At 44.6% G+C, this 27,096-nt stretch overlaps 1 protein-coding gene across 1 annotated transcript in view; it reads right to left on the bottom strand.

The window, feature by feature from the left end:
* Positions 1-26,512, bottom strand: part of CNTN2 (contactin 2) — a 55,851-nt gene extending 29,339 nt beyond the window's left edge. Inside the window, exons 1-2 of the mRNA XM_069074662.1 lie at positions 26,321-26,512; positions 6,220-6,363 (exon numbers count right to left, since the gene is read on the bottom strand). Coding sequence (XP_068930763.1) covers positions 6,220-6,274 — 55 coding nt within the window. The 5' untranslated portion in view covers positions 6,275-6,363; positions 26,321-26,512. The remainder of the gene's footprint in view (positions 1-6,219; positions 6,364-26,320) is intronic.
* Between the last annotated feature and the right edge of the window lie 584 nt (positions 26,513-27,096).

Here is a 27,096-nt window from a genome sequence, read left to right as displayed (position 1 = left end):
TTTTTGAGTCAGGTACTGTGCCCTAGCACATTTGTGGGAACACACACACACACACACACACACACACGCACACACACACAAAGATATAGTCTCTGTCCTTAAGGAGCTTGTATTCTAGTTGTGGGGTTGGGGGGATTACAACAGGTACACAAATAAATACAAAATGATTTCAAGAGGAAGAGATGTGGGAGACCAGTTAATCACTAATATTTATATAGTGCCTATTATCTGCTGGGTACTGTGCTAAGCGCTTTACAATTATTCCCTTTGATCCTCACAATAACCCTGTGAGGTGGGTGCCATTATGGTTTCCATTTTACATTTGAGGAAACTGAGGCAAACAGAGGTTAAGTGACTTGCTTAGGGTCACACAGCTAGTAAGTGTCTGAGGTCACATTTGAACTCTGGTCTTCCTGACTCCAGGCCCAGTGCTGTATCCAGAGCCATCTAGCTGCCAGTAAACATCTCTTCTAGGAGGTGTCACTTGAGCTGTCCTTGGAAGGAGGCTAAGGATTCTATGAGAAGATGAGGAGAGAGAGCCTTCTGGAAAGTGATGCCCCTTCCACCCCAGAGATCTTGGTTGGGCACTGGGAAAAGCTAGTAGGCTATCAAGGAAGCATCTAGGTGATACTGTAGTGTACAGAGTTCTGTTCCTGCAGTCAGAAGGACTTGAATTCAAATTTGTCCACAGAGACTTACTGGCTGTGTAACCCTGGGCAAGTCACTTGACTGCTGTCTGACTCAGTTTCCCCAACTGTAAAATGGGGATAATAACCTCAAAGGATAATTATGAGGATCAAATGAGATAATATTTGTAAAGCACTAGAGCACAGTGCCTGGCACACAGTAGCCTTCCCCTTCTCCTGTCCCTCTGACTGTAACAGAGTGCATGGAGTTGGGGAAGGCAGAACAGCACAGCGTGTAGGCTACTAGCATGAGACTCACATCCTCTCTCTTCCTAGCTTCCTAGTCACTTAAGATCTCTGTGCCTCAGCTTTCCTCATTAAACAAGAGGGTTGGACCTGAGGGTCTCCAAGGTTCCATCCAGCTCTAAATCTACGAACTTATGAAAAAAACAAGACCAGAAAGATAGGTTAACAGGCAGTCTTAAATGCTAGGCTGAGGACTGTGTGTTCTAAAAATTATGTAATCTCTCTGGGCCTCACTTTCCTCTTTGCTCAAATGAGAGAGTTGTACTAGAACAATCAAAAATAAAATTCACCTGGTCCATAGATTTTTTCCCCCTCTGGCCAAGTTTTAAAGGTGAAGTGGAATGATGTAGGGAATAGAGATGCCCTTAAAAGAGGAAAGAGGAAGACCTGTGTTCAAATACTACTCCTAGCACATGCCATCTGTTTGACCCTTAGCAAATGACTCATGTCCCTCTCCAGAGGGCCACTAAGCTCTACTTAAGGATCATTGCTGGCTGCATATTAACTTAGAAAACTACATATTAACATTATTTATGTTCTATTATATTTTTATCTATCTTGTAAAATATTTCCCAGTGACATTTTAATCTGGTTCAGGATACAGAGTGTTGTAAATGTCTGTTTGACACCTTTATCCCACCTTTATCTTTCTTTTTTTTCTTAAAACTTTTTTTAAATAAATAAAAGGAATGCTCTACAGGACTGATTCTCCAAAATCACCTCCCTTCCTCCTCTCTCCCTCCACCTCCTTCCCCAATCTCTCTCTTTTTTGGATTGCAAGTCCAGTGCTTCTCCCCATGGCCACAAACGGATGGGATATTTGCAAAGTGAGTCAGTTTCTCAAGCTATTATAACTCTGATCTTCACCTGGATGGTAAATCAGGAAGACCTGAGTTCTCATCCTCATTCAGACACTACCTGTGTGGACCTAGGCAAGTCACAACCTTTGCCTGCCTCGGTTTCCTTATCCTTACAATAGGGACAAAGTTATTGTGAGGCTCAAATAAGTTAATATAATAAGTTAATAGATGGAAAGTGCTTTGTAAGCCTTTAAGGACTGAGAAGCCACAGAATCACACTTTTGAATTGTGCTGGAGAAGACTTTTGAGAGTCCCTTAGACAGCAAGGAGATCAGATCAGTCAATACTTAAGAAATTAATTCAGGCTATTCATTGGAAGGTCAAATACTGAACTGAAGCTTTAATACTTTGGCCACATAATGAGAATGATGGGATTCATTAGAAAAACCCCTGATGTTGAGAAAGATTGAAGGCAAAAGGAAAAGGGGATGGCAGAGGATGAGATGGATAGATAGTGTCATGAAAACAATGAGCATGAACCTAGATGGACTTTGAGAGATAGTGGGGGATAAAAGTGCTGTGGTTTATGGGGTCACAAAGAGTCAGAGATGACTGAACAAGAAACTATATAAATGCGACTACATCAACTATTAATATTTACTAATTTATTAATAATTTATTAAATGATCATTATATAATAATAAATTACAGCTAAAAGAAAAGGTTCCTCATGGAACTGAGCAGGCAAATGTCCCAAGATCAAGGAGGGGCTGACTCTGAATCCAGGAGTTCTGTCTTTTCTGTATTAGCGCTCTCTCCATTCTATGTTGCTGTTGCTTGGTTGTTTCGGTGGTGTCCCACTCTTCATGACCCCCTATTCTGTATTAGTATCTTTCAAAAGCAGTCATTTGCCTTTCCAGCCATTGCTGGTCTCCTGTCAGCCTGGGCTGCCTCTCCCCCTGTGTCAGGACCTCTTCCTCCTCCCTCCACCCCACTATCATCAAGGGGAGAGGGGAGGCGGCTCCACTAATTGGCTCCCACCCCTCAGAGCAGCTGGTTTCAATGCCTCCTCGATGGTTGATGGGGGAAGGGGGATCCCTATTAACCAATTAATGCTTCCCCCATCCCAGCCCACATCCAGCTGTCAGCCCAGCTCCAGGGGTGTGGGGCCAGGCTCCCCACTCTCTTGCAGCTGAGACCTAGCCCTGGCCCCTTGGGGATGAGGGGGGCAGCTGCTTAGCAGCTCTCAGAAGAAGGAAAGAGCCCCTGAAACTCCCTCCCCCAGCATTTGCTGGGCTGCAGAGCTGGGAGACGTGACTCAATCTCCTGGGCTGGAGAGCACAGCTTAATCCTGAGTTAATGACCGTGGCCCAGGGCAGCGAAGAGGCTGCCCCAGGCCGGAGATGGGAAGGAGTCATGGGGGAAAGGGAGGTCTGCAGACTGCTGAAAGCATCCTAGAATAATAACTACACTCGGTCTCCAAGGATCTGTGGGGGGTCAATGGTTATTAATAGGGCTGGGCCAGGCTGGGGGAGGGCAGGGAGGGGAAGGGTATGCTTCAGTTTTCTCTATGAAATATCTTATTTACCTCCTCATGTGCTCAATATACTGGCACACACACGTGCACACAGATTTGTATAAACTATAGAGTACACTTTCACAGCCATTGTACACAAATACACTCATACGGACATATGGACAGCACTGATCTGTGCTTTCTTCAGTGTGGCAGCTTCTTTCACTGGCTCCCGGCTCAGGCAGATCACAAACCATTCACAAATGAGCAGGTACATCTTAGAAGAGAGGCCATGCACAGAGAAAGCAGACAGGGAGGACCTCAGGACATGAAGGCAAGTTCTGACGCCTCCTGGGTGGGAGTCTGGGCGAGTCACTTAAACTCTCCGTGTCCCAGGCAGCTCTCAAAGACTAGGAATTGTGGAACAATTGCTAATCAGCATTGGGAGGGGGAATTTCCTCATTGGGAATTCTCCATATGCCAATGAAATCATAGGTCTGGTCCACCAAAAAAAAAGTCTTTAAAAGTGACTGGAAGCTGGGCAATGCGTGGATAAGCCACTCCTGAACCTGGAGTTAGGAAAACCTGACTGGATGTGTGACCTTGGGGAAGTCACTTCCCCTTTGCCTGTCTCAGTTTCCCCATTTGGAAAATAGGGATAATAATAGTATAATAGTATAAACTACCTGCCAGGGTTGTTGTGAGGATAAAATGAAAAAAATATTTGTAAAAAGCTTTGCTAATATTAACAAGCTGACTAAAATAAATGTTGACTCAGTATTATTATCACACACCTCCACATACACACCTTTACACACTTACATGTGTTTACATATATGCAAACTTACACGTGCCAATTAGTACAATCATATATATTTCTATATGTGTATTTACACATTTATACACACATACCTTCCTTCCCATGTATACACAGTACATATAACCATACCTACTTATACATTCATATACACCCTTTGTATACATACATACCTTTCTACTTACAACACACATGGATGCTCACACTTGCACACTCATATACACAAAGGATGTTCTTCCTAAACTGCAGAGTCCTGGTGTGGTTTACTGTACTTTGTCATCTGCTGTGTCCTCTATTCTGCCCCTCTCCATTCCATCCTATAACTCACTCACAGCTATCCCTGGCAGCCTCCAGCAGCCTCCACAGAACTCATATATAGATGGGGGCTCTCAGTCTCAACCGCAGTCAATGAAAGCTTCAGGGATGCTTGAGGAGGAAGCATGGGGAATCCACAGACAGGGAGCAAGTCCTTATTTATGACCTGATCTACCTGGGAGATGATGCCGGGAGAACCCAGGCAGGATTTCCATTCCTCCTCCCCCACACAGATCAGAGAAGACAGATAAGACTGCCGGAGTTGCCTTCCCAGGTAACACCCAAGGTTTTGAGATCAGGAAATGACTTAAGGAGACAAGCAAGAATCACATCCTTTCTGTGTCTCTGGGTCCAATGGGGTCAACAGAGACCCTAGCAATGAAGATATGACCCTTGCAGGGGCAAAATATGTTGAGATGCTTAGCTCCAAAGCCCTCCTGTTGTCCCTACAGCCAGGAGGCAGCCAAGGAACCCAATGGTTCTCTCATGCCAGTCTATCCCGAACGTCTCTGACAGCCCCCTCCATTCCTTCCTAGGGCAAGCTCCTTCTTCCCAGTTGAGCTCTGAGCTAGATGGGGAACTCAAGATTTAAAGCCCAGTTACCAGCCCTTACAAGCTCCCACCCTAGCTGCTCTTGCAGAGGAAGATGGGGAAGCAGAGAATTACAGATTTGGGTCAGTCTCCTTCCTTTCCCAACTGACTAACTCTGAACTTGTCTGGGGAATGTGGAAAAGAAATGAGGTATTCAGAAAACCTAGCAATCACTTCCCCTGGGGTGGGGAGGGGAAGGAAGTAGGTGGGTACAGTACAGAATGAAAGAATCCCAGTTGCTGAGATATATAACCTAGTCTTGGGAGGGGCCAGAGACCTCTACCCTAAAGTGGGAGAGGAGGAACTAGGAGATTGGGGAACCATAGGAGTTGAAGAATTATATTTCCTACCTCCCTCCTTTTCTTTTTATTGGAGGAGTCTTGGACTACCTTTACAATGTAGGCAAGGACTACCTCTAACTTCCTGAAGGAGAAGGTACCATATTTGGGGTACCTTGGCTTAGGTCTCTCCTCAGGCCTTCCCTCTAACTTCACTATCTCTCATTAAAGGGGACAGAGGGGAAAGCACCCCAGGAATTGGGGCTCTTCCTCTGGGTTCAGAGACAAGGTACTTTCCCTTCCATGTCTCATCTAAGAGCGACTTCCCAGCAGAGCCCAGCTTATTTTTAAGACTCTCTTTTGTCCCAGGTGGAACCCTCTATACCTATTTTCCTTCCTAGGCCCCTTTCCCAGCCTGCTTATAATTCTTACACAGTCTTGGATTACAAATTTTATCCTCTACAAGTTAGATAGTTCATGCCTTTGCTTTTCCAGAACTCAAATGTTCACATTTCCATACATTTCCATAATTCTCCTTATTTATCAAGATAGGAATGTTGTCCTCAAGAACCAAACTTCTGCCCCTACCCCCAGTCTTTTGGATCTTAGCAGCCTTTTGTTTTTGTTCATTTATTCCTGGTCTACCTCCCCCCCCCCCCCCCCCCCCCCCAGTAAATTCTAATGGATAGGACTGCAAATCAGGGCAGCTGGATTCCAACCCTTGAAGTGGGTTACTTAACCTCTAAGGTTAAATCACTTAACCTTTCTAGGTTTCAAATTTCCCATCTATACTACAAGGGAGGAAATCCTCATTCCTTATCTTGTAGCAAAGACAGGAGAACAGATAAAATCATGGATAGCAGAAGGCTTTGGAAAGAAAGGTGCCAAAGAACTGCAAATTTAGACAGCTAATATCATTGTTGTTGTTACTGACAGTATCTTCATTCTGAGCAGAGATGAAATCTCTTACCTGCAAAAGAGACCATGGCTAAGGATGCCAGCAGCAACTGCTCAGGGATCCCCATTGCCAGTCCTAGAATGGGGAAGCTGGAGTCTGGAGGGTAGAAAACCTTAGCCAAGGAGAGAAGAGGTGTTGGGACCAGAGGAGAAGGACCTGGGAGAAAGGGGAAAACCAAACAGAAATGAATAATATGAATAATTAGTCAAGGAGCTGCCAGTAGCCTTTCCACTCACTGGCTTGTGCCCACAGCCCCTCCTAGCCCCTCTTACTGGTTGAGAATGGGGAATTGGGGAGGGAGAAATAGCTTCATTAATGCTTTCCATTCAGAGCAGGGGGAGAAGGCAGAAATCACAGAAGCACTAAACCTACTTGGGAATCCCAGGGGAAAGTGCTTGGGCTATTACCAAGTAGCTCTTTCCTGGACTGAGTGCCTCAGTACATGTCCCCTGGGTGTCTGGGCCGTCCCCTGCCTCCTCCCTCTCTCCCTCTCTTCCCATTCCCCTCTCTCACTCTCCCCCCCCTCGTTCCCTCTTCCCTGTCTCTCTTTCCCAAGGTAGGGGATGATCACTCTCCTAAATTCCACTGAATAGCTGTCTGATCATGAAATCTATAGGAGTGGTTCACTTGGAAAAAGGAGGCTTGCCCTTCACCCACTCCTCCTGCTCTAGCCCTCTGCATAGAGTACATTCACACCTGTGTATAAGGAAATGGTCCCATTCAGTTGCAGACTTCCTCTGAGACAGTGTCCCAGACCTCAGTTATTCCCTAGCACTAAGACCCCATTGGAGAGCTGCATTAATGCTTTCAGGCCCAAGGTTAATACAGGCTTTGTTTTTCTTGTGGTGGGGATGGGTTGCATCAGACCATTCACATCTTCTCAGCCAGGAATCATTCACATCCCCTGACTCAGGTCCTCTTATGACCAACAGCAACATTTGTGAGATGCCTGCCTCACCTGGCCCCTTATGACTAACAGTACACATTTGTGAGACAGTTATCTGCAAAGTTAACCCTCTCGTGACCAACATCACACATCTGTGAGACTGTTGTTGGTTTTTGCCCTCTTGTACCTGGCTGATCACCAGTGTAAGGCAGCTAGCTGCCTGAATCTAAGGTAACCTCTGCGTCTTTTGTATCACTTTCTCACTAGCTGAACAGAAAGAGCGCATGCTGAGCTCAGAGGATCTTGACAGAACCTAGGAAAAGTTTTAAGGCCAAAGTAAGTGCTGAGAGACTACTGATGATGTTAAATTCTGGACCAGAAGACATATTTCTCAAGGTAGGCAACACTGAGGAGCAGAGCCTTCTGTCCACAAACCAGGTCTTGACTTGAACATAACGAAGGGGGAGCCACCAGACTCAACATTCCGTCTATTTCCATGCCTTTGGGAAGAATCTGGAATTGTAGGAGTCAAGGTGACAACCTTGGGGTCCCCCTAGCACTGTCTTCTTAAGAAGCTGTTCTTCCTGATCTGAGCTTTGGGGTTCAGGAAATGCCTAGGCCATTGAAAATCCACATAAAATCCCCAATTGGAATTGTACCCAATCACAGACCCCATCCCATCCCATCCTGTCCCAGATGCATCATGAGTCAGTCTAAGTCTTCCTGTCTTCTGTGCCTCATCTGGCTACCTCGGGTGATGCTGATGAGCAAAGGGAAAGTAGTTTGGACACCAAAGCTACAGTCCTGGGTCTGCAGTTAATTAGCTCTCTGTGCTTTGAGCAGGTTTTCTATTTTTGTTTTTTGCTTTATTTTTTTAAATTACCCTAGGCATCAGTTTCTTCCTCTTAAAATGAAGGAGTTGGGAGTTTTCTAAGGTCTTTTCCAGCTCTGCCACTCTATGAATTAAAGCAGGAGGAAGGACAGTAACAGTAAAGTTGTCTAGAAAATACTAGACACTGGATCAATGAGAGTTGATTACTAATGGGTCCTAAAGGCTTATTCTACTTAAGGTCAGGTGAGGGAGGTCCCTGAAGAAGGTGGCAATTTAAGTGTTTACTTCCAGGAAAATTCCTTTTTCTCTGCTCTTTTGCTAGGTGATCCTCGGAGGAGGCACACATTCAACCCCCCTTTCCCCAACCCCCATAGATCTGTTGACTATTTCCTCAGCATCTGCAGCCCCAGCTGTGACCTGGTGGAACCTTGGGGGAAGCCTGGGGCTGGCAGGAAGGATGTTAAAAGGAAGGGGACTTGGAGGAGCCGAGAAGGAGGCCTGGTGGGGGAGATGGGGTTGTTACACAGAGCAGATGGGAGCTCCTCGCTCCACCTTGTCAAGAACCATTCAGGTATTCCTCCCCCCCACCTCCTCTTTCAGTTTACCAGCAAAGAAATGCTCCAGGCAGGAAGGGAGACAAGCACATATAGCTGAGATCCCTGCTTGTCTTCATCCAACTTTTCTTTTTCTCTAACAATTCTGAGCTTTGGATTGAATCCCCAAATGTTAGCACCAGAAGGGAGTTTAGGGATCATCTAGTCTAAAGCCCTTCATTTTTTTTCAGATTTTTTTTTTGCTTTTTTTGGAGGGGGTAAGGTAAAGCAATTGGGGTTAAGTGACTTGCCCAAGATCACACGGTAAATTCCTTCATTTTTACAAATGGGGAGACTGAGACCTGAGGAGGAGGGATAATTTGGCCAAGGCCATCCAGTAAGTTATCCTGCGGGAACCCTCAGTCTTTCCTGCCAGCAATGTCTACTTGGCCCCTTGGGAGGCATTATCTGGATTTCCTCACTGAGATTAAGGGAGGAAGCAATTCTGTTTTTCACTTAGGCTAGGAGAGGTGGGGAAATCTAGCAGGGGTGGGGGCAGGCAGGGTAGGGTAGCATGCAAAGACTGACTCAACAGATATGGGTTCAAAACTTGTAGAGTAAAGAAGGCTTGACAAGACCTGAGACCCCTTTCCCACCTGGTTTATTTTTTTGTTTTACAAGCAGACCCCAGACCATCCCAGAATGGGATACAATACCCAGGCCTAGGTATTAGATACAAGATTACATATACCTCCACACACCCTCACAATTTCATTCCCACATGAACACACATGTATACTAGGATTATAAACATCAACAGCCCTCCATTATTTAGCTCTGGCCTCCTTTTCCAGGCATACTATACACTGCTCTCCTTCAGGGACTCTACAGTTGCCACGGAATTAGCTTAGTTGATATTTCCTGTATATGACATTCCACCTCCAGTCTCTATGCCTTTGCATTGGCTCTACCTCCTGCCTAGAATGCCCTCCCTCCTAATTTCTGCATCTTAGAATGCCTAACTTCCTTAAGTCTCAGTTCAAGTGACATTTGTGCATGGCACCCAGTCCTGATCCCCTCAGTTGTTAATGCCCTTCCTTTATTTACAATGACTTGTATTGACTTTTGTATATATTTTGCATTTCTCTATGCCTGTGTTGTTTTCCCCTAAGCTCCTTCATATCTGATATTGTTTAGTTTTGTTTAGTTTCAGTTTCTGTCTTTGAATCCTCCGTGGCTAATATAGTGCCTGGCAGGCATATAGTCAGCACTTTTTAAAAAATGTATGTTTAATGTTATGTGTTCTTGGGGGGTCAATGAAAATGTGGACAGTTGAGAGGTTTGGGCTCTCTGCAGAGCTTTCTGGCCCAGGGTGCCCAGTAAATAAGTGGTTTGCTCTGGACAAAATTTCCAGGGAAAATCTTGGCTTGAACAGTTAGGCCATCTGCAGAGGAGCAACCCATGCCTGGAGATGATGTCACCAAAACAATGGCCAACTTGCCCAGGGGCCCAGCTGGTGGCCTGGCCAGCCCTCACAAATTGTTCGTGTGTTTAAGGAGCCAGTAGCACCATCTTCCTACCCAACCTCCCCACTCCGGTCTGAAGAGGGGAGCAGAAGCAGGAAATCTGATTTTATCTACCCTTTTCATTACCTATCCAGTCACCTGAATATCATCTACTTCCATGAATAATTATAGCAATCATAATACTAGCTAACATTTATATCGAGCTTTAAGCTTTGCAAGCACTTTTACATACATTATCTCACTTGATCAATAAATTACCAGGGCTCCTGAAAATCCAAACTCAAGGATCATCTCCAGAGTTCATTTCATCAAGGACTATCATAAACACTCACTAGAATTAAAAAATTTGCAAAGTGCCTTTCTCACAACTACCCTGCAAAGTAGATAGGGTAAGAAAACCTAGAACTTATTATATAAGCACCTTAAGTCTTGCAAAGCACTTACAAATATCTCATTTTACCCTCACAAGTACTCTGAGTTGTAGGTGCTATTCTTATCTCCATTTTACAGATGAGGAAACTGAGGCAAAGTGGTGAGGTGATTTGCCCAGGGTCACTAAGTCACCTATCTGATTTAGCTAGGTAAGTGAATAAGGTACTGTATTTGGAGTCAGGAAGAGACCTGAGTTTGAATCCTATCCTGATTTTTTTTTTTTTAAGGTAGTCAGGGTTAAGCGAATTTCCACCAGTAAGTATCTGAGGCCAGATTTGAACTCAGGATTTGAGCAGTTCCTAAGAAATTACCCAGTATTTATCTAGGGTTGTTCCCTGTGGCACCATTAGAACCAACCACAGACCCCGGAAGGTAGATGTTAGGCAGTGGGCAGTGACTTAAAGGGATGGGAGGTGGGGAAATGGGGACGGAAAGCAGGCAAGAGACTTGGAGACACCAATGCCCTACTTCACTGGGATAATCAGGGCCTGAAATTTACTCAGCTGTATAAATCATCAGTCTCTTAAGATGCCAGTCAATAAACATGTATTTTTGTTTATTTTACTCAGCATGCTCACCCACTAACAGCCCCCCATCCCACCCCAATTCACCCAGGCAAATAATTTCAGCTATAGTCTGAATTAATCACAATCTGGACTAGTTTTGCACTTAAAAAAATTTCTTGATGGCTTTTTTTTTTTTAACATTACATTCCTCCATCCATAGTTTCCCTTGTAATCAGGAGAGTGCATAGGGTGGGACCAGTTGTTCCTGGGTGTCTTGGCACAAGCTTGTGCATGTTTATGCTTGTAAAAAAATATGAAAAAAAATTGTTCAGCAAAAATCCATCCGCATGTTGACCACACCTGACAACATATGCAACGTTTCGTTTTCATAGACACCTGCCTCTCCCATAGAAAGAGCCTGCACAGGTTTTTGCTGCCACCCGGAGATCCGAAGAGTACAGAATGGCCTGCCAGATTCTGAAAGGTGTGTGTGTGGGTGCTTGTGGGGAACGTGGCAGAGGGACTTGAGTCCTGAAATCTTCAGGGTCCCCTGCCTTATTTGTACTTTTCCAGAGGTGTTACAGAGTGGCAGAACTTTAGATCTGGAAAGGACATCAGTGGCCATGTAGGCCAACACATATGGGGAAAGGAATTCCCATTACATTAAGAAGCAGTTGTCTAGCCTTTGGGCAGCTAGGTAGCGAAGTGGATAAGAGTCTTGGGCCTGGCATCAGGAAGACTGATCTTCCTGAGTTCAAATCTGGCCTCAGATATTTACTAGCTGAGTGACCCTGGGTAAGTCACTTAACTCTGTGTTTGCCTCACTTTCCTCATCTATAAAATGAGTTGGAGAAGGAAATGGCAAACCACTCCCAAATGAGGTCATGAAGAATCAAAGATGGCTGAAATGAGTCAACAACATTTGATGTTGTTATTTTTACTTGAAGACTTCCAAGGAGGAGGAACCTATGGTCTTCTGGGGCAGTCTAATCCATTTTGGGGCAGATCCAGCCATTAGGAATGTTGAGTCTATATTTGTCTTTTTTAATTGGGTACTTACTTCCTTTGGGGACCTAATCATGTCCTCTACTGATATCACTGAAGATAGAAGAGATGCTTCCAAACTCCTGCCAGTCTATTTCTTTTACCTGAATTTGAGAACTCATGGCTTTCATGTATCCATATCTAGGCTCTTGCTTCCTAAACCCAGTTAAGGCCAAACTCCTCACTGGGAGACCACTCCAGGCCTTTCCACAGAACCGGTGTCTTCCTATATTTGTGCTCATTGTTCCTGGCCGCAGTTCTAACTCGCTTCTGCTAGGCTAAATTGTATTTGTCTTTCAAAGTCCCAGGTCAGTCTTTCAGTGAACATTTATTAAGCCCCTACTATGTGCCAGATACCATACTAAGCACTAGGAATACAAAAAGAGGCAAAAGACAGTCCCCGTCCTCAAGGAGCTCACAACTAAGGAAAGGAATAGAATACTGGAGTGGTTTGTCATTTCCTTCTCCAGATCATTTTACAGATGAGGAAACCGACACAAACAGGGTTAAGTGACTTGCCCAGGGTCACACAGCTAGTAAGTGTCTGAGGCCAGATTTGAACTCACAAAGAGGAATCTTCCTGACTTTATGCCCAGCACTCTACTGTGCCACATAGCTGTCCTGCTAGGATTGAGAGGTTAGAAAAAGCTTCCTGTAGAAAATGGGAATTTTTTGTTATCATGAGTCCTTTGGAATTCTCTTGGATCACTGTGTTAATTAGAGTAGCTAAGTCTTTCACAATTGATCATCATTACAATATTGCTGTTACTATGTATAATATTCTCCTAGTTCTGCTCACTTTGCTTTGCATCAGTTCATATAAGTCTTCCCATGATTTTTCTTGTTTTTGTTTTTTTGCTTTTTGGAGTGGGGAAGGCAGGGCAATTAGGGTTAAGTGACTTGTTCAAGGTCACATGGCTAGTAAATATCAAGTGTCTGAGGCTGGATTTGAACTAAGGTCCTTCTGATCTCTTTACTTTGTCACCTAGACACCCCAGGAAATCGGATTTTTTGGGGACTTGAAGGAAGCCAAAAAATCCAGTATATAGAGATGAAGAGGGAGAGAGAACTTCAGGTATGAGTGACAGGCAGAGAAAATTCATGGAGCTGAGAGATGGAGTGTCTTCTTCATGGAATAGCCCGGAGGCCAGTGTTGCTGGATGAAAGGGTACATGTTTGGGAGTCGTGTGTTAGAAGACTAGAAAGGTGTGTGTTGGGAGGGAGATGTGTGTGATTTGAGGGGCTCTGAATGCCAAACAGAGGATTTTATACTTGATCCTAGGGGTGATAGGGAGCGATCGGAGCTTATTGATTTGGGGGGGAGGAGAGACAGCAGTGAAGTCCCATTTCTTTATGAAGACTTCCCTGACCACAGTGGGCCCTGTTCGGAATTTTTGTTCTATTACTGAACATCTGTTACTTTACATTTGGCATTCATATATATGTATATACACACATATACATATACATACACATACACACACATATATGTATATATAAAATCTCTCCAGTTAGGACAGGAGCTCCTTGAGGTCAGGAATTAGCTTTATACATCTTTGCATCCTTCATAGTACCTTGTACTGTGCATTTAATAGTAAGTACAGGGAGCAGCTCAATGCAGAGGATAGAATGCTAGAATCAGAAAAGCCTGAGTTCAAATCCAGCCTCAGACCCTTAACTATGTGACCTTGGGGAAGTCACTTAACATTTGTCTACCTCAGTTTCCTCATCTGTAAAATGGGGATATTGATAGCATTTACCTTTTAGAGTCTAGAGAATAAAACGAGGTTAATATTTGTGAAGCATTTTGTAAACCTTGAACTGCTAGTTATTATTATTATTAAATTTACTATTAGATATTTAATGACTGATTGGCTGATCCCAGCTAGAAGGTAAGCAGGTAGCAGAATGAGCACTGCGGGGAGGGAGGAGCCCAGGAAACTTCAGAATCTGAGTCAGAAAGAACTTAGTCTAGTCTGATGCATACCCACGCAGGACTCTCCCCCTACAGTATTTTGGACAAGCAGTCATTCATGCTCCACTTAAAGACCTCCAATAATGGAGAAGCTGCCACTTTGGGTAGTAGCAGTTCACTTTGGGATAGCTTTAAATGCCAGGAGGCTTGAGTTCAAATTCTGGCTCTGATACTTATTTAACCTTGGGCAGGCCACTTTCTCTCAGTTTCCTCGTCTGTAAAATGGAGATAGAACAAATACCAGCTGCTTCATAGGGATATAGGGAGCAGAGCAGCTTGCAAACCCTGAACGCTATGTGAACATAAGTTATTGTCATCACCAGGTTTGGAACAGGAATCTGGAGCCTTAACTCTTCCAGATGCATGGAGTTATTTCCACAGGGAAGTACCTTGGCAGACCCAAATTCTTGTCCCTCACATCTGATCGTCAGAAAGATTTTCCTCTGAGGCCAGATTGGATTCTGTCTCCTATTGCTTCTGAACAAGCTGGAGGTGCAGGGTAGAGACTCAGAACTGTGTTCTGGAAAGGGCCTGGGATTCTAGCAGCTGGCCTAGAGACCAGGCTGGCACAGCTGACCTGTAGCAAGGCAGGGTTTGGGCACAGGCTGGCACAGACGGGCACGAGCCAGCCTAGGCAGGAGCCAGGCCTGTGGAGGCAGAGCAGCACATGAGGAGAAGCTGGTTGAGGGAGTTGTTGCAATTCTTCCTGAGCTGAGGATACAACAGTGCTTTGGAAGCCAGCTATAGATAGGAGGCTGTACCCACAAAAAGACTTGGAGAGGCCAAGACCCAGGCTTTTCCTGTCTCTTTCAGAGTCAGATTTAAAGGAAAGCTGAACCCCAAAGGGAATCCCTTAGGCCACCTAGCTCCTGGGCCTATCTGCATGCTGGGGTAAGGGAGAAGTGCCTTTGGGGCCTATAAATGGACCTTGGGGGAGCCTTTGTGGGCAGGGGCTTTCAAAAACCATCTAATAGCAACAACAGCAACAAACCAGAAGAAGGGTACCCATTTATCCAGGTGTAGAAAACCTCTCACATGGGAAATATGTTCATGACTAGCCCTGGGGAAAGATGCTCATTGCAGCCCTTTGGGATCCCACAACGTTGTGAAGATAGATCAGAGAAGAGACGAGCATGTAGGTATCCAAGAGACAGGACTAGCTGTCACTTTTGAGTGGGAAAACCTAGAGTAAAGAGAGCTTAGCATAGCGGAAAGAACACTGTCAGAGGAACTACTGCTCCTATTGCTGTCCCCAATTCACTCATTTTAATTTGGCTAAGTCACTTCCCCTATCTGGGCCTCAGTTTCCTTATTTGTAAAATGTGGTGGTTTGGTAGAAAGAATATTGAATTTAGAATGAAAAGACCCAGGTTCAAATCTTAACTTTGCAACTTACTACCTGTGTGAACTTGTAGTCATTCACATCTCTGGCACTGTTTCCTCATTTGTCAAAATGAGTGGCTGGGCTTGATGACCTATAAGGTCTCTTTCAGCCCTCAATCTATGATCCTGGGGACCAGATAACCAACCTCTAAGGTCTCTTCCAGCTCCACAACCTCTGGGGCTTCTTGATTGTGGGCCCCTTGCAAAACACCAGACTCATTGCTCCTTCTTCTTTCCTTTACTCTTGTGAATTCACTCCAAAATTTCTAACATACAAGCAAGGTCAGGCCTGCTTTTAATTAAGCAAATGCACGCTTCCATGCATTCAGTTATATGCATTTAAATAAATATTCATTGAGCACTATTATATGCCTGGTGCAGAGGAAAAGTGCTATGAATCTGGATTCCAAGCCTGGTTTTGCTGCTTATTATATGACTTGAGTTTCTCAGCCTTAATGTACCTTAGTTTCCTCATCTGGGCTGTGAAGGGCCCAGACTGGGTGATCTCTAAAGTAGCTCCCTATTTAAGCCGATGATGCTATGTGTAGCTTCCCCTCACTCTCAAACAAAGGGACAGGCATCCATCCATACCCCAGGGCACACATGGAGATACAAGTGCTTTGGTGAGTACATTGGTTCACCTGTGGGTCAATGCAGATGATATGGGCATGTATACCCACATTAATCATGTGTATGCACAGATCCACACAGGCAGACGCATGAATGATACGCATGAACAGTAATGAGGATATAGACACCCATAAGGTCACCCCCTACCCAAAACCACTCATTCATACTCACACAAAAAAGATTTCTCTCACTCCCAGTGATGGTAAAGAATAAATTATAATAGCTCACATTTCTACAGCCCTTTACAGTTTATAAAGCAGATTTCCATCCACCAGCCTCATCCTGAGAGGAGGTAGGTAGGTGTCATAGAGAGGGTGCCGGCTTTAGAGTCAGAGTTTCTGGTCTGGAATGGCATCTCTGCCTCTGTGACCCTAGAGGGGGAGGGGATGGAGGGATTCCTTCATCTACAAATTTTTTTAATTAATTTTTTTCAATGAACAAAAATATATTTTCTCTCCCTTTCACCCCACTGAAAATAAAACCCCAAAACTCTTGCAATAAATATGCATAGCAAAGCAAAATTAATTCTCCACATTAACCATGTCCAAAAATATGTGTCTCAGTCTACACCCTTGAGTCTACCATCTCTCTGTCCTGGGGTGGGTCATCATGTCACCAAGCATTTACTAAGAGCCTACTATGTGCCAAGTACTTTGCTAAGTTCTGGGATACAAAGAAAGTTAAAAGACAGCCCTACTCTCAAGGAGCTAATGAGGGAGATGACAGATAAAAGATTATGTACAAACAATATTTGGAAAGGATAAGCTAGGAATTATCTCAGAGGGAAGGTACAATGATTAGCTAGGATGAGAGGAGGTTTCCTGAAGAAGGTAGGAATTTAGCTAATACTTGAAGGAAGCCAAGGGACCCAGGACATTTCTGGAAGAGCATTGCAGGCATAAGGGATAACCAGTGAAAATATACAGAGATAGATTGTCTTGCCTGAAAAAGAGTAGGCAGGCCAATGTTACTGGATCCTAGAGTATGTACAGGTGAATAAAGTGTAAGAAGACTGAAAAGGTACAAAGGGGCCAGATTATGAAAAGCTTTAAAAGCCATGGGCATCTAGGTGGTGCAAAGGATAGAGCACCAGACCTGGAGTCAGGAAGATTCATCTCCTTAGGTTCAGATCTGGCCTCAAACACCAGCTGTGTTACCCTGGCTAAGTCATTAAACCCTGTTTGCCTCAATTTCCTCATCGGTAAAATGAGTTGTAAAATGGCAAACTACTCTATTATCTTTGCCAAGAAAACCCAAATGGGGTCACGAAGAGTCAGACATGACTGAAAAATAACTCAACTTTAAAAACCAAAGCCTTTTATATCTGATCCTGGAGGTGATAGGGAGTAACTAGATTTTATTGAGTAGGGGGTAGCAATATGTACTCTAGGAAGGTCACGTTGGAAGATGTGTTGGAGGATAGATTGAAGGGGAGAGAGATTTGAAGCCAACCAAGAGGCTACTAGAGTAATCCAGGCATGAGGTGATGTGGGCCCACACTAGAGTGGTGGAAGTGTCAGAAGAGAGATTTTATCAAGGTGGAATCCACAAGATCTGACAACTCGAGTCAGGTGGTGAGAGTGAAAATATGAGGATTACATTTAGGTTGTGAGCCTGGATGACTGCAAGTACGGTGGTGCCCTTGGCAGTCAGGAAGAGAGGAGGTGTTTTTGGGAAAGATACTGAGATCAGTTTTGGAAATGTTGAGTTTAAGAAGTCTATGGGGCATCCAATTTGAACTATCCAATAGGCAGTTGGAGATGTGAGACTAGAGGGCAGAAGAGAAGTTAGGCTGGATATGTAGATTTCAGAAACACCATCTTAGAGGTGACGATTGAAAACAGGGGCTGAAGAGATCACTAAGCAAATGAGTATACAGGATGAAGAAAGAGCCTTGGGGAATACCCTAGGTTAGTCTTGGAGACTTGGACGAAGATCCATCAAAGGAGACTGAGAAGAAATGGTTGGAGAGGTAGGAGGAAAACCAGACGAGAGCAGAGTCAGGACAACCTAGAGACAAGAGGAGGGTAGCAAGGAGAGGAATGTGTGAGCACAGTTGTAAGGGTCTGCAGGGAGACCAAGAAGTATGTTCCATCATGGGCACTCTGGAATTGTGTGGTTGGTCAACATGGGACAGAGTTCTTAAGTCTTTCAAAGTTACTTCCTTCACCTGTAAATTAAAGGTTGTTGGACTAGACAGGTTCCAAGGTTTCTTTTAGCTCAAAATCATGCGATTGGTTGGACAGGGTTGGGCAAGTCTTGTTATCCCCATTTTGCAGAGGAGTAAACAGTCACAGAGATACTTGATAGTGCTGGGACTCAAACCCAGGTGGTTTTAAAAATTTTTTTGATATTTTGTTTTCCCCATTTACATGTAAAAACAATTTTTGTGTTTTAATTTTCTTAATTAAAATTTTTTTGTACAATTTTTAACCTTCATTTTAAAAAACAATTTTGAGTTCCTAATTCCCTCTTCTCCCCCATCATTGAGAAAGCAAATAATTTAATAAAGGTTATACATGTTTAGAATGCTTTGAAAGGAGTTCTCTTATCTGAACTGCCCTAAAAGGTCAGGCAATGGAGTTCAGTAGCCTAAACAGCAGCTTCTCTTCTTCAGGAAACCTCTCCCAGTCTCTCTTAATTCTAACAGCTTCCCTTTGTTGTGTATCGGTTGTTTATCCTGTATGTAGCCCGTTGTCTTAGTTGCTTGCATATCTCTCCAATCAGATTTTGAGCTCCTTGAGAGGAGAAACTGTCTTTTAGCTTTCTCTGAATCCCCACTGCTTAGCATAGTGTTTAATAAGTGTTGATTGACTGGCTCACATAGAGAGAAGGGGTTGTATAGGAAGGATATTATGAAAGTAGAATCAACAGGGCTTGAGAACTAGACATTGGTGGTGAGAAGGAGAGAGCTGGGCACCGAAAAAGGCATCTTTTGCTGGGACAGAACTTTCCTGGTTAAGTGACAGAGCCTTCCAAAGCCTAGAATTACAGAATCTCAGAACCAGAATGGACCTTAGGGAGGGTGTAATCCAATCTGCCCCCAAAGCTCCAGCCACTTGCCCAGCAAATGCAAAGTGCTGTGCATAGCTTGTTCCTGGGTCAAGCCTTTTGATGGGGCCTGCAGAGCCCACCCTGGTCACTGAGACAATTGACTCCCAAGGTTCCTGGGTATGTTTGATGAGTAGACGGCTGCCCTTAGAGCTAAAGGCTGACTTCTCGGTAAGAGCTCGAATGTCTAGAGTGTGTTAAGAATGACAAAGTACAAGACTGAAATAGGCCTGTGAAGTAGGTGGTGACAGTTATGTTGGTGAGCATCCAGAGGAGGGAGGACAACCTGGCTGGTGACAGGCCTTGGGTTCAGGCCATACAAGGATTGGTGAAAGGAACTAGGGATATTGAGCCTGGAAAATACAAGACTCAGAAGCGATATGGAAGCTGTTTCCAAATATTTGAAGAACTATCACATTCAGGAAGGATTAGGTTTATCCTTATTGGCTCTAGAGGGCAGAACCATGAGCAAGGAAGTCGTAAAGAGGTGAATTTGGGCTTGATATTAGGAAAAACTCACCAATTATCAAAGCTAACCAAAAGTAGAATAAGCTGCCTCCAGAAATGGTAGGTTCCTCATTGCCAGTGATATTTAAGCCTAGACTGTATGACTGCTAGTCAGACAGATTGTAGAAAGTGGTTCAGATCCAGGGGGAAGGGTTTATTAAGCACCCACCAGGTACCAGGCACTGCTCTGAGCACTCGAAAATATCATCTCATCCGATCCCCACAATGCCTTGGGAGGTAGGGGCTATTATCATCCCAGGAAGGCAGAGGTTAAATGACTTCCCCAGGGTCTCACAGTGGATCACAGTTTCTGACGTTAGATTTGAACTCGTCTTCCTGACTCCAGGCCCAGTAATCCTGACTCTAAGTGAAGATGCACAAAAAAAGCCTATTTGGCAGACTTCACATCAAAGAATACTACAACACTAAAGAAGGGACTGTAATGATTGTCTCATTGAACGTCTTCATTTTATAGAGGAGAAAAATGAGGCCTAGAGGGTCATGGCAAGATATTGATGAAACCAAGAAAACAGATCAGTTCTCATGAAACCCAAGTCAGAGCTCTGTAAAGTTGTGGCTGGGTCTAAAGGAGGCTGGGGTAGGCTTTGTCAATCAATCAATCCATTCATCAATCAATCATCAATAATCAATTAATCAGTATTAAGTGCCAATTAGGTGTCAATCACTGTGCTAGATGCTGAGACCAAAAAAAAAAAAACCAAACCAGACCCTTCCCTAGACAAGCTTACATTGTCCTAGAAGAAACATGTGCATATGTACATATATATACAATATACATATTTATGTATCCATACTTACATATGTTTAAACATGAAATATGTACACAAGCAAATAGAAAGAAATTTGTGGGAAGACTGGAAAAGCCTTCATATAGGAAGTGGCATTTGAGCTGAACTCTGAAGGAAGCTAGAGATTTTAAGAATCACAGGTGAGGAAGGAAGTGCATTCTGGGTGAGGGGGGCAGACTATGCAAAAGTTTGGAGGTAGGAGGTAGGATATTTTTTACAGAGAATAAATAGGCTAGTTTGGTGAGAATGTAGACTGTTTGAAGAACAGTGTGTAAAAATAAGCCTAGAAAATGAAGTTGGAGCCCTAATTATGAAGGACTTTGAATGCCAAGCAAGGAGTCTGGAGGGGACTGAATTGGGTGGGGGGGGTGGTTCTTGGACCTACTAAGAGGACCTGAACATGCATGGGGTTTATTATAAGTCTGAAACACATGTGACACCAGGCTATTTTATATGAATCATATAACACACATATTCTTCATCTTCTCATTGGGTACAATTAGATGAAATTTGTAGTAAGGGAAACTCAGATTCTATCTAAGAAAGGACTTCCTTTGTCCTGGATAATGAAATACTATAATATGCCTATGGATGTTCTCCCATATCTGGAGAGACTTTAGGCTAGCATAAGTCCTCATTGTCTGGTCTTCACAGTCATATTTGGAAGAGGAGAGGAAGATGAAGGACCAGAATACGTCTTTTTTTTTCTTCCTATATACTTCCTTCTAAATTTTCTTTTATACTATGCTGTGCATTTTTTATATTTTTTCCTCCCTCCCCACCCTATCCTAGATGGGTACCATTAGACATCAATGTGCATATATATGTAGAACCCTCTTTTTATCAATTCTTTCTTTTGAGACAGATAACATCTTCCTTCCTAGGTCCTTTGTAGTTGATTTGAATATTTATAAAACTCAAAATGTCTTGGTCACAAAAGAAGAGATTGAAGGAGACAACCATTAAGGTCTTTTCCTTAGTGTTATAATATTCTTTGATATGAAGTCTGCCACATGGCTTGGTCACAATAGTGTTCTTAAGACAATATTGAGGCGGCTTATGGTACAATGAATAGAGCACAGGCCCTGGAGTTAGGACGACCTGAGTTCAAATCTGGCCTCAGGCACTTAACACAAAACTAGCTGTGTGACCTTGGGCAAATCACTTAACTCCAATTGCCCTACCTTGCCCCCTCCAAAAAAAAAAGGCAAGAAAACCCCAACAATATTGCTGTTACTGCATACAACATTCTCTTGGTTCTGCTCATTTCACTCTCCATTATTTCATGCACTTTCTTAAAAAACCTTAACATTCATTTTTTAGATTTTCAGTTCCAAATTCTGTCCCTTCCTCCAGTCCTTCCCCCACCCATTAAGAAGGCAAACCATATGATGTCCATTGTACATGGAATACTTTCTTTCTAATTCTGGGTTTTTAAAAGTTCCAAAGTACCTTCAATGAAAGTCTCTTCTTGCCCCTAAGCATTTGTGGCTAACATCTATGTCCAAGGGTGACCTTTATTCCATTTATACTAAGGAATGATAATAGTTTACATATTACAAAAGGGTTTTCCTTACAACAACTCTGCCAGGTAAGGAGTGCAGGTATTATTATATCCATTTTATACTTGTAGAAACTGAGGAAGAGAGGTTAAACATCAGCCATTAAGGTTTGGAGCTGTGACTTGAACTTCTCATCTCCTGTTTTTCCACTAGAGTAGAATGTGAATTCTGGAGCTACGTAGCTTGCCCACAATTCTTTCTGAGGGTAACTAAACCTTAGGAACTGGAAAGAACTTTGAGAGGTCAGATAGTCCCTCCCCCTGTCTCTGGTGCTCTCAATTCATTCCAGATGGATAGTTTTGTAGTCTGTTCTCACACTGACTCTCTCTTTGATATCACCATCTCCTAGAGTTAGAAGTTCTTACAGTCCTTGGTCTTTCCTCCTACATCCACAATTTTTGGCTTCTCTATGACACTTAACCTCTCAGTGCTCTAGACAACTCTTTAAGAGAAGGTTCTTGTTATAATGCCTGGCATAGTTTCATTATTGTTCAGTCATGTCCAATTCTTTGTAATCCCATTTGGGGTTTTCTCAACAAAGATACAGGAGTGGTTTTCCATTTACTTCTCCAGCTCATTTTACAGATGAGGAAAGCGAGGCAAACAGGGTCATGGCCCCATTTGGGGTTTTCTTGGCAGAGATACTGGAATGCTCTGCTTTTTCCTTCTCCAACTCATTTTACAGATGAGGAAATTGAGGTAAACAGGGTTAAGTGACTTCCCCAGGGTCACACAGATAGCATCTGAGGTTGGATTTGAACTCAGGTCTTCCTGACTGTAGGTCAGGTACTTTAATCTCTTTGCCACATAGCTGCCCCTGGCATAATAAATGCTCAGTGTGCTTAATAAATGCTCATTGACCAATTTTTATTAGGAGAGTTTCCTCATCTGGGGGTTTCGTGCATTGATGACATCATAGATCAGGCCCCTAACCCTATTCCATGTATAGAAAATCCTGTTTCAATTCTCCATTCCTTCCCCTTCATTGTGCTAGGTGGGGGATACTGAGGCATGGTCTATTTTGAGTAAAGGAACCCATTTTTGGATCTGGGCAGCTTTTCTTTTGGGGTTGGGGATAGATGAAAGAGTTAGGCAGAGACAGGGAAAATGAGAGCAATGGGAAGTGAACCAGGGTCAGGAAAAGAGATAAGGGGACAATTGGGCATCGATACACATATACAAAGACACAAATGTGACTGCCTGCCTACCCCCACCCCTGCCCGAGCATAATAATGCATCTATTTCTGTGAATGGTTGGTAGCATTTTGGTTCTGTGTGTCAAAACAACGCTTCAGAGACCCTTCTGCCTTTTTCTCTGTCTGCCTTTGTTTCCTGCCTTCCTCCTTCCCTTGCTCAGTCTCCCCAGGGAGTACCAAGGGAAAGATGGGATGAAAGGGGGCTGGCATTCCTGGGACTCTACCCTAACAAAACAAAAACAATGCTACCTGTTTAAAACTACTTGTACTAACTGGTGTAACCAGGAAAGAATGATATGGAGTATTGTAGAATTAGGAAAAATAGCTAGTGATGGTATCAAACACATGTGTTTAGCACCCTTCATTAGTTTTTCACAACAATCCTAAGGGGTAAGTAGGGCGAGTGGTATCCTTTCCATTTGATAGAAAAAGAATAATCTCTAAGTGGTGAAGAAACTTGACTTAAGGTCGTTTGCAGCTGCAAGCTGTAAATAGCAGAACCAAGATCCAAAACCCTCGATTCAAATGCACCGGTCTCTTTGCTACACCATACTGTGGCAGATACAAATGTTGCTATGGAAAGACTTGTATGATAATGCAGAGTGAAGAAGGCAGGGCTAATAGAATGTTATGAGAAGCAATAAGGGGCCCTGGAAAGTTCAATGGCCTGGGAGCCAGAAGCCTTGGGTTTGAATCCCACCTTAGCCTTAACCTGGGTGACCTTTGGCAAATCTCTTCTTTTCTCTGGGCCTCAGTGTCTTCCATCTGTAAAATGAAGGGATTAGATCAGATGGTCTCTAATTTCCCTTTCAGCTTTCAAACCTATGAACTCCATGTTTCTACATTAACTGTAACTACATATTGACATTTACAAATCTATATAAAAACATTTTGAAAAGTATATGGAAGAGTTATAGACAAAAAGCTGAAGGAGACCCAGAAGGAATCATGGAAAATGTAATTATTGCAAAAAACCAACAATAGTTTGAAAGTTTTTTAAGATATTGATTTGCCCGTCAGGTTATGCTAGAAAAGAAAAAAGAAAAGAGAGAGCCTGGCAGTGGGTATATTGCTTCATTGCTGCAGCCTGGCTGGGAAGGGATAAGTGATTGGGGCATTATAGGGAGAGACTGTATGGTGAATGGCTAGTTGCTTCTTAGAACTGCCTGGTCCAGCCAGAAGTCCCTTCCCCACAGGTCCTAGGAAGAGAGAGAGAGAGGGGTACAGGGTTCTCCAAGACAACTTTTGATTATTCAGAGGAAGATTTTATCTCTTGCTGGGTTATCCAGAACCTCTGCTCTTCTATTCCTAGACCTATGAACTATCTTCTTGCCTATTCCCAGAATGGAATGTGGGACTCAGACCTCAAGGGCAATTCCGGTTAGAGATTAGAAAGAGGAGGTCAAAAGTCATGCCAAGAAGAGGGTTTGGGATCAGCTGTGGATTTGTTATTTACGATCTCTCTTCTCCCAATAGATCACAGGATTTGTATCAGGAAGGAGATGTTAAAGATCACTTAATCCAAAGTTCTCATTTTACAGATGAGGAAACTGAGGAGCAGAGTTGACTTGCTGAGGGTTGTGCAGATGGTGAGTGGCAGAGGCCAGATCAGAGCTCCAGTCCTACTCCAAAGACAGAGCTTTTGATAGCACACCTTGGTGCTGCCTCCTCAAGTACTGAGTAGATAAAGAAACATGGTTGAGGCCTTGGGAAAATAGGGGAACAGAAATGAAGGCAGGGGGCAGAATGCCAGAACAAAGAGAGTCCTGCCTAGGGGAGCAAGTAGGGCTCTGAGCACATCCTCTCTCTGTGCTCCCTTTCCCACAAATGTTCACCCGATCCAGTCCCTATCACCCCTCCCCCTTCCTCTGGATTCTCAAACCTCCAAACAACCTTGAATGACATCTCTGGTTTCTAGACCTCAAGCTCACCCCTCTGGGAGCCTATCTCCCTGGTCCTCCCTACCTTAGGTCCTGTACCTATTCAGCACCAGAGTCCCCTTTGTTTCTGTCACTCCTCTTTCCCTCTGCTTGCCACCCCACAATTGGAGAACCCCTTAGTGCCAAGACTGTAGGGCCCACACCAGGGTTTCTCCAGATGGGCTATGGGCATTTGGCTGCAGGGGCTGGTGTTCATCACTGGGTCTTTTTACATATAAATAATAGCTACCCTTGTCTACATAAAATTTTTAAAGTTTGTAAAGTGTTATCTCATTTGATTCTCACAATAACAGAGGGAGGCAAATATTATTATCCCCATTTAACAGCTGATGAGGCAGATAGAGGTTAGGTGACTTGCCCAGGGTCAAACAGCCAGCAAGTGTCTGAGGGAGGATTTGAGTTTGGATGTGCTCACTCCCTTTTTTTTTCCCTCTGACTCCCCACGCCCACTTCCTATCACTATCCCCTTCTCTTATTAAGAAGCTAAAGCTTCCTGAAAATCTTTCCCCTCCCACTAGCTAGGAGGTGTGGAAGAAGAGAGAGGGAGGAAAGCCTTCCAGACCCCACGAGCTCCTTTTATTCACTAGATTTCAGTAGCTTGGGTCCATTGCTCTTCACTGGGCACCTTTCCTTCCTAAAACTTGAACTCCAGTCTCTGGTGGACACCATTTCCCACTCTCCACCCCCCCCACCCCCCCACCCCCCATTCACGAACAATCTTTCCCTCATTCTGAAAAAGAAAACTAAAATTCCCCAAAGAAAACCAAAGAAAGCAAAAAACCTTAAACCATCACAAAACTAAAAAAAGACTTTGGAAGAAGTGCTTAATTAAGTAACCAGGCTCAGACCTCAGAGAAGGCTCCGGCTCTCCCAGGATGTTCACGGCCAGTCTGGGGTACTAGGGTCCTGGAGTTACTGTTTGCTGGTACACCTGGCACCTTGGGGGATGGGGTAGCCCCCAGGGTTCCCTTATGACAGCTGCCCCTTGACTGTGGGCCTCCCCTATCCCTGGCTGCTACATTCCGAGACACGCTGCTGGGAGCCGGTCCCTAGCCTTCCTCAGCCAGTTCAGGTTACAGGGATGCGGATGGAGAGGGACTGGGGACCGGAGAGGGCTGCCACCTTCTCGGGGTCCCCCCATGGAGGGGATGCCAGAGGAAGTCCTCTAGGTGCCTGCCAACCCCTATTCTGCCCACGCCCCCTCCCCGGCCCCAAGTTTAGCCGAGGTTTTGCGGAGTCTGGAGCCCATGCCAGGACCACCTCCTGAAGCCCCGGGGGGGAACCAGGGGCCTGGGACGTACCTGGGACGCAGGGTGTGGATCAGAGGCGAGCCGACGCAGCTGCCGGAGTCCTTGAGCCCGGAACCACCTTCTCTCCTCCGCCCTCCTCCCTCAGCCTCTTGCCGTCCTGCTGCCGCCGCCGCCGCCGCCGCCGCCGCCGCGGCTTGTGAGTGTGTGTGCGCGCGCCCCTAGCCACTGCAGCATCTCTGCATCACGATGTGCTCCTCCCTCTCCCTCTCCGTCTCCCTCTCCTTCTCCCCCTCCCCTCCTCCTCCTCCTCCTCTCTCCTCTGTCTCCCTCTCCCTCTCTTACATGCTCCGCTCGCCGGCTCACTCGATTTCTCAGCCAACGGTTTCCCTGTACCCCAAGAGAGCTTCCCCCCGCCCCGTCCTTGTCTCCCTCTGGTCCCACACCCTCTTATCTTTACCTCATTTGCTGTCGTCTAAGGACCAGTCAGCGAGCCAGAGACTCCCCGCATCCTCCATAATTCATGGGCAGCACCAGCCCGGCTGCTCTGCTCTTGTCTGGTCCTCACTCGGTCCCCGCCCTTGCTCATCTCCAAATTGAGTCTCCCTCGGATAAAGGACTTGAGACTTCTTAAATCTAGTTCTCTGAGTGGGTGGCGGGTGGTGATGGGAGAGACAGAGGGGAAAGCCCTCCCCACCAGAGTCTTGGAGATCTGCAGAGGCAAAGCCCCCAGTCTTTCCTTAAAAAGATATCTAGTGAGAGCCGAGTCCAACAAGAAATCACCCAGGGCAGAAGATTCGGCGGTGGGGGGACCTGCTAACTGTTTTCCA

Source organism: Petaurus breviceps, unplaced genomic scaffold (genome assembly GCF_028583685.1).
Source record: "Petaurus breviceps papuanus isolate PSGF00001 unplaced genomic scaffold, PetGlider_PUasm1.0 90895, whole genome shotgun sequence".
Classification (NCBI taxonomy): Eukaryota; Metazoa; Chordata; class Mammalia; order Diprotodontia; family Petauridae; genus Petaurus; species Petaurus breviceps.
This window is presented reverse-complemented; position numbering and strand designations above follow the sequence as displayed.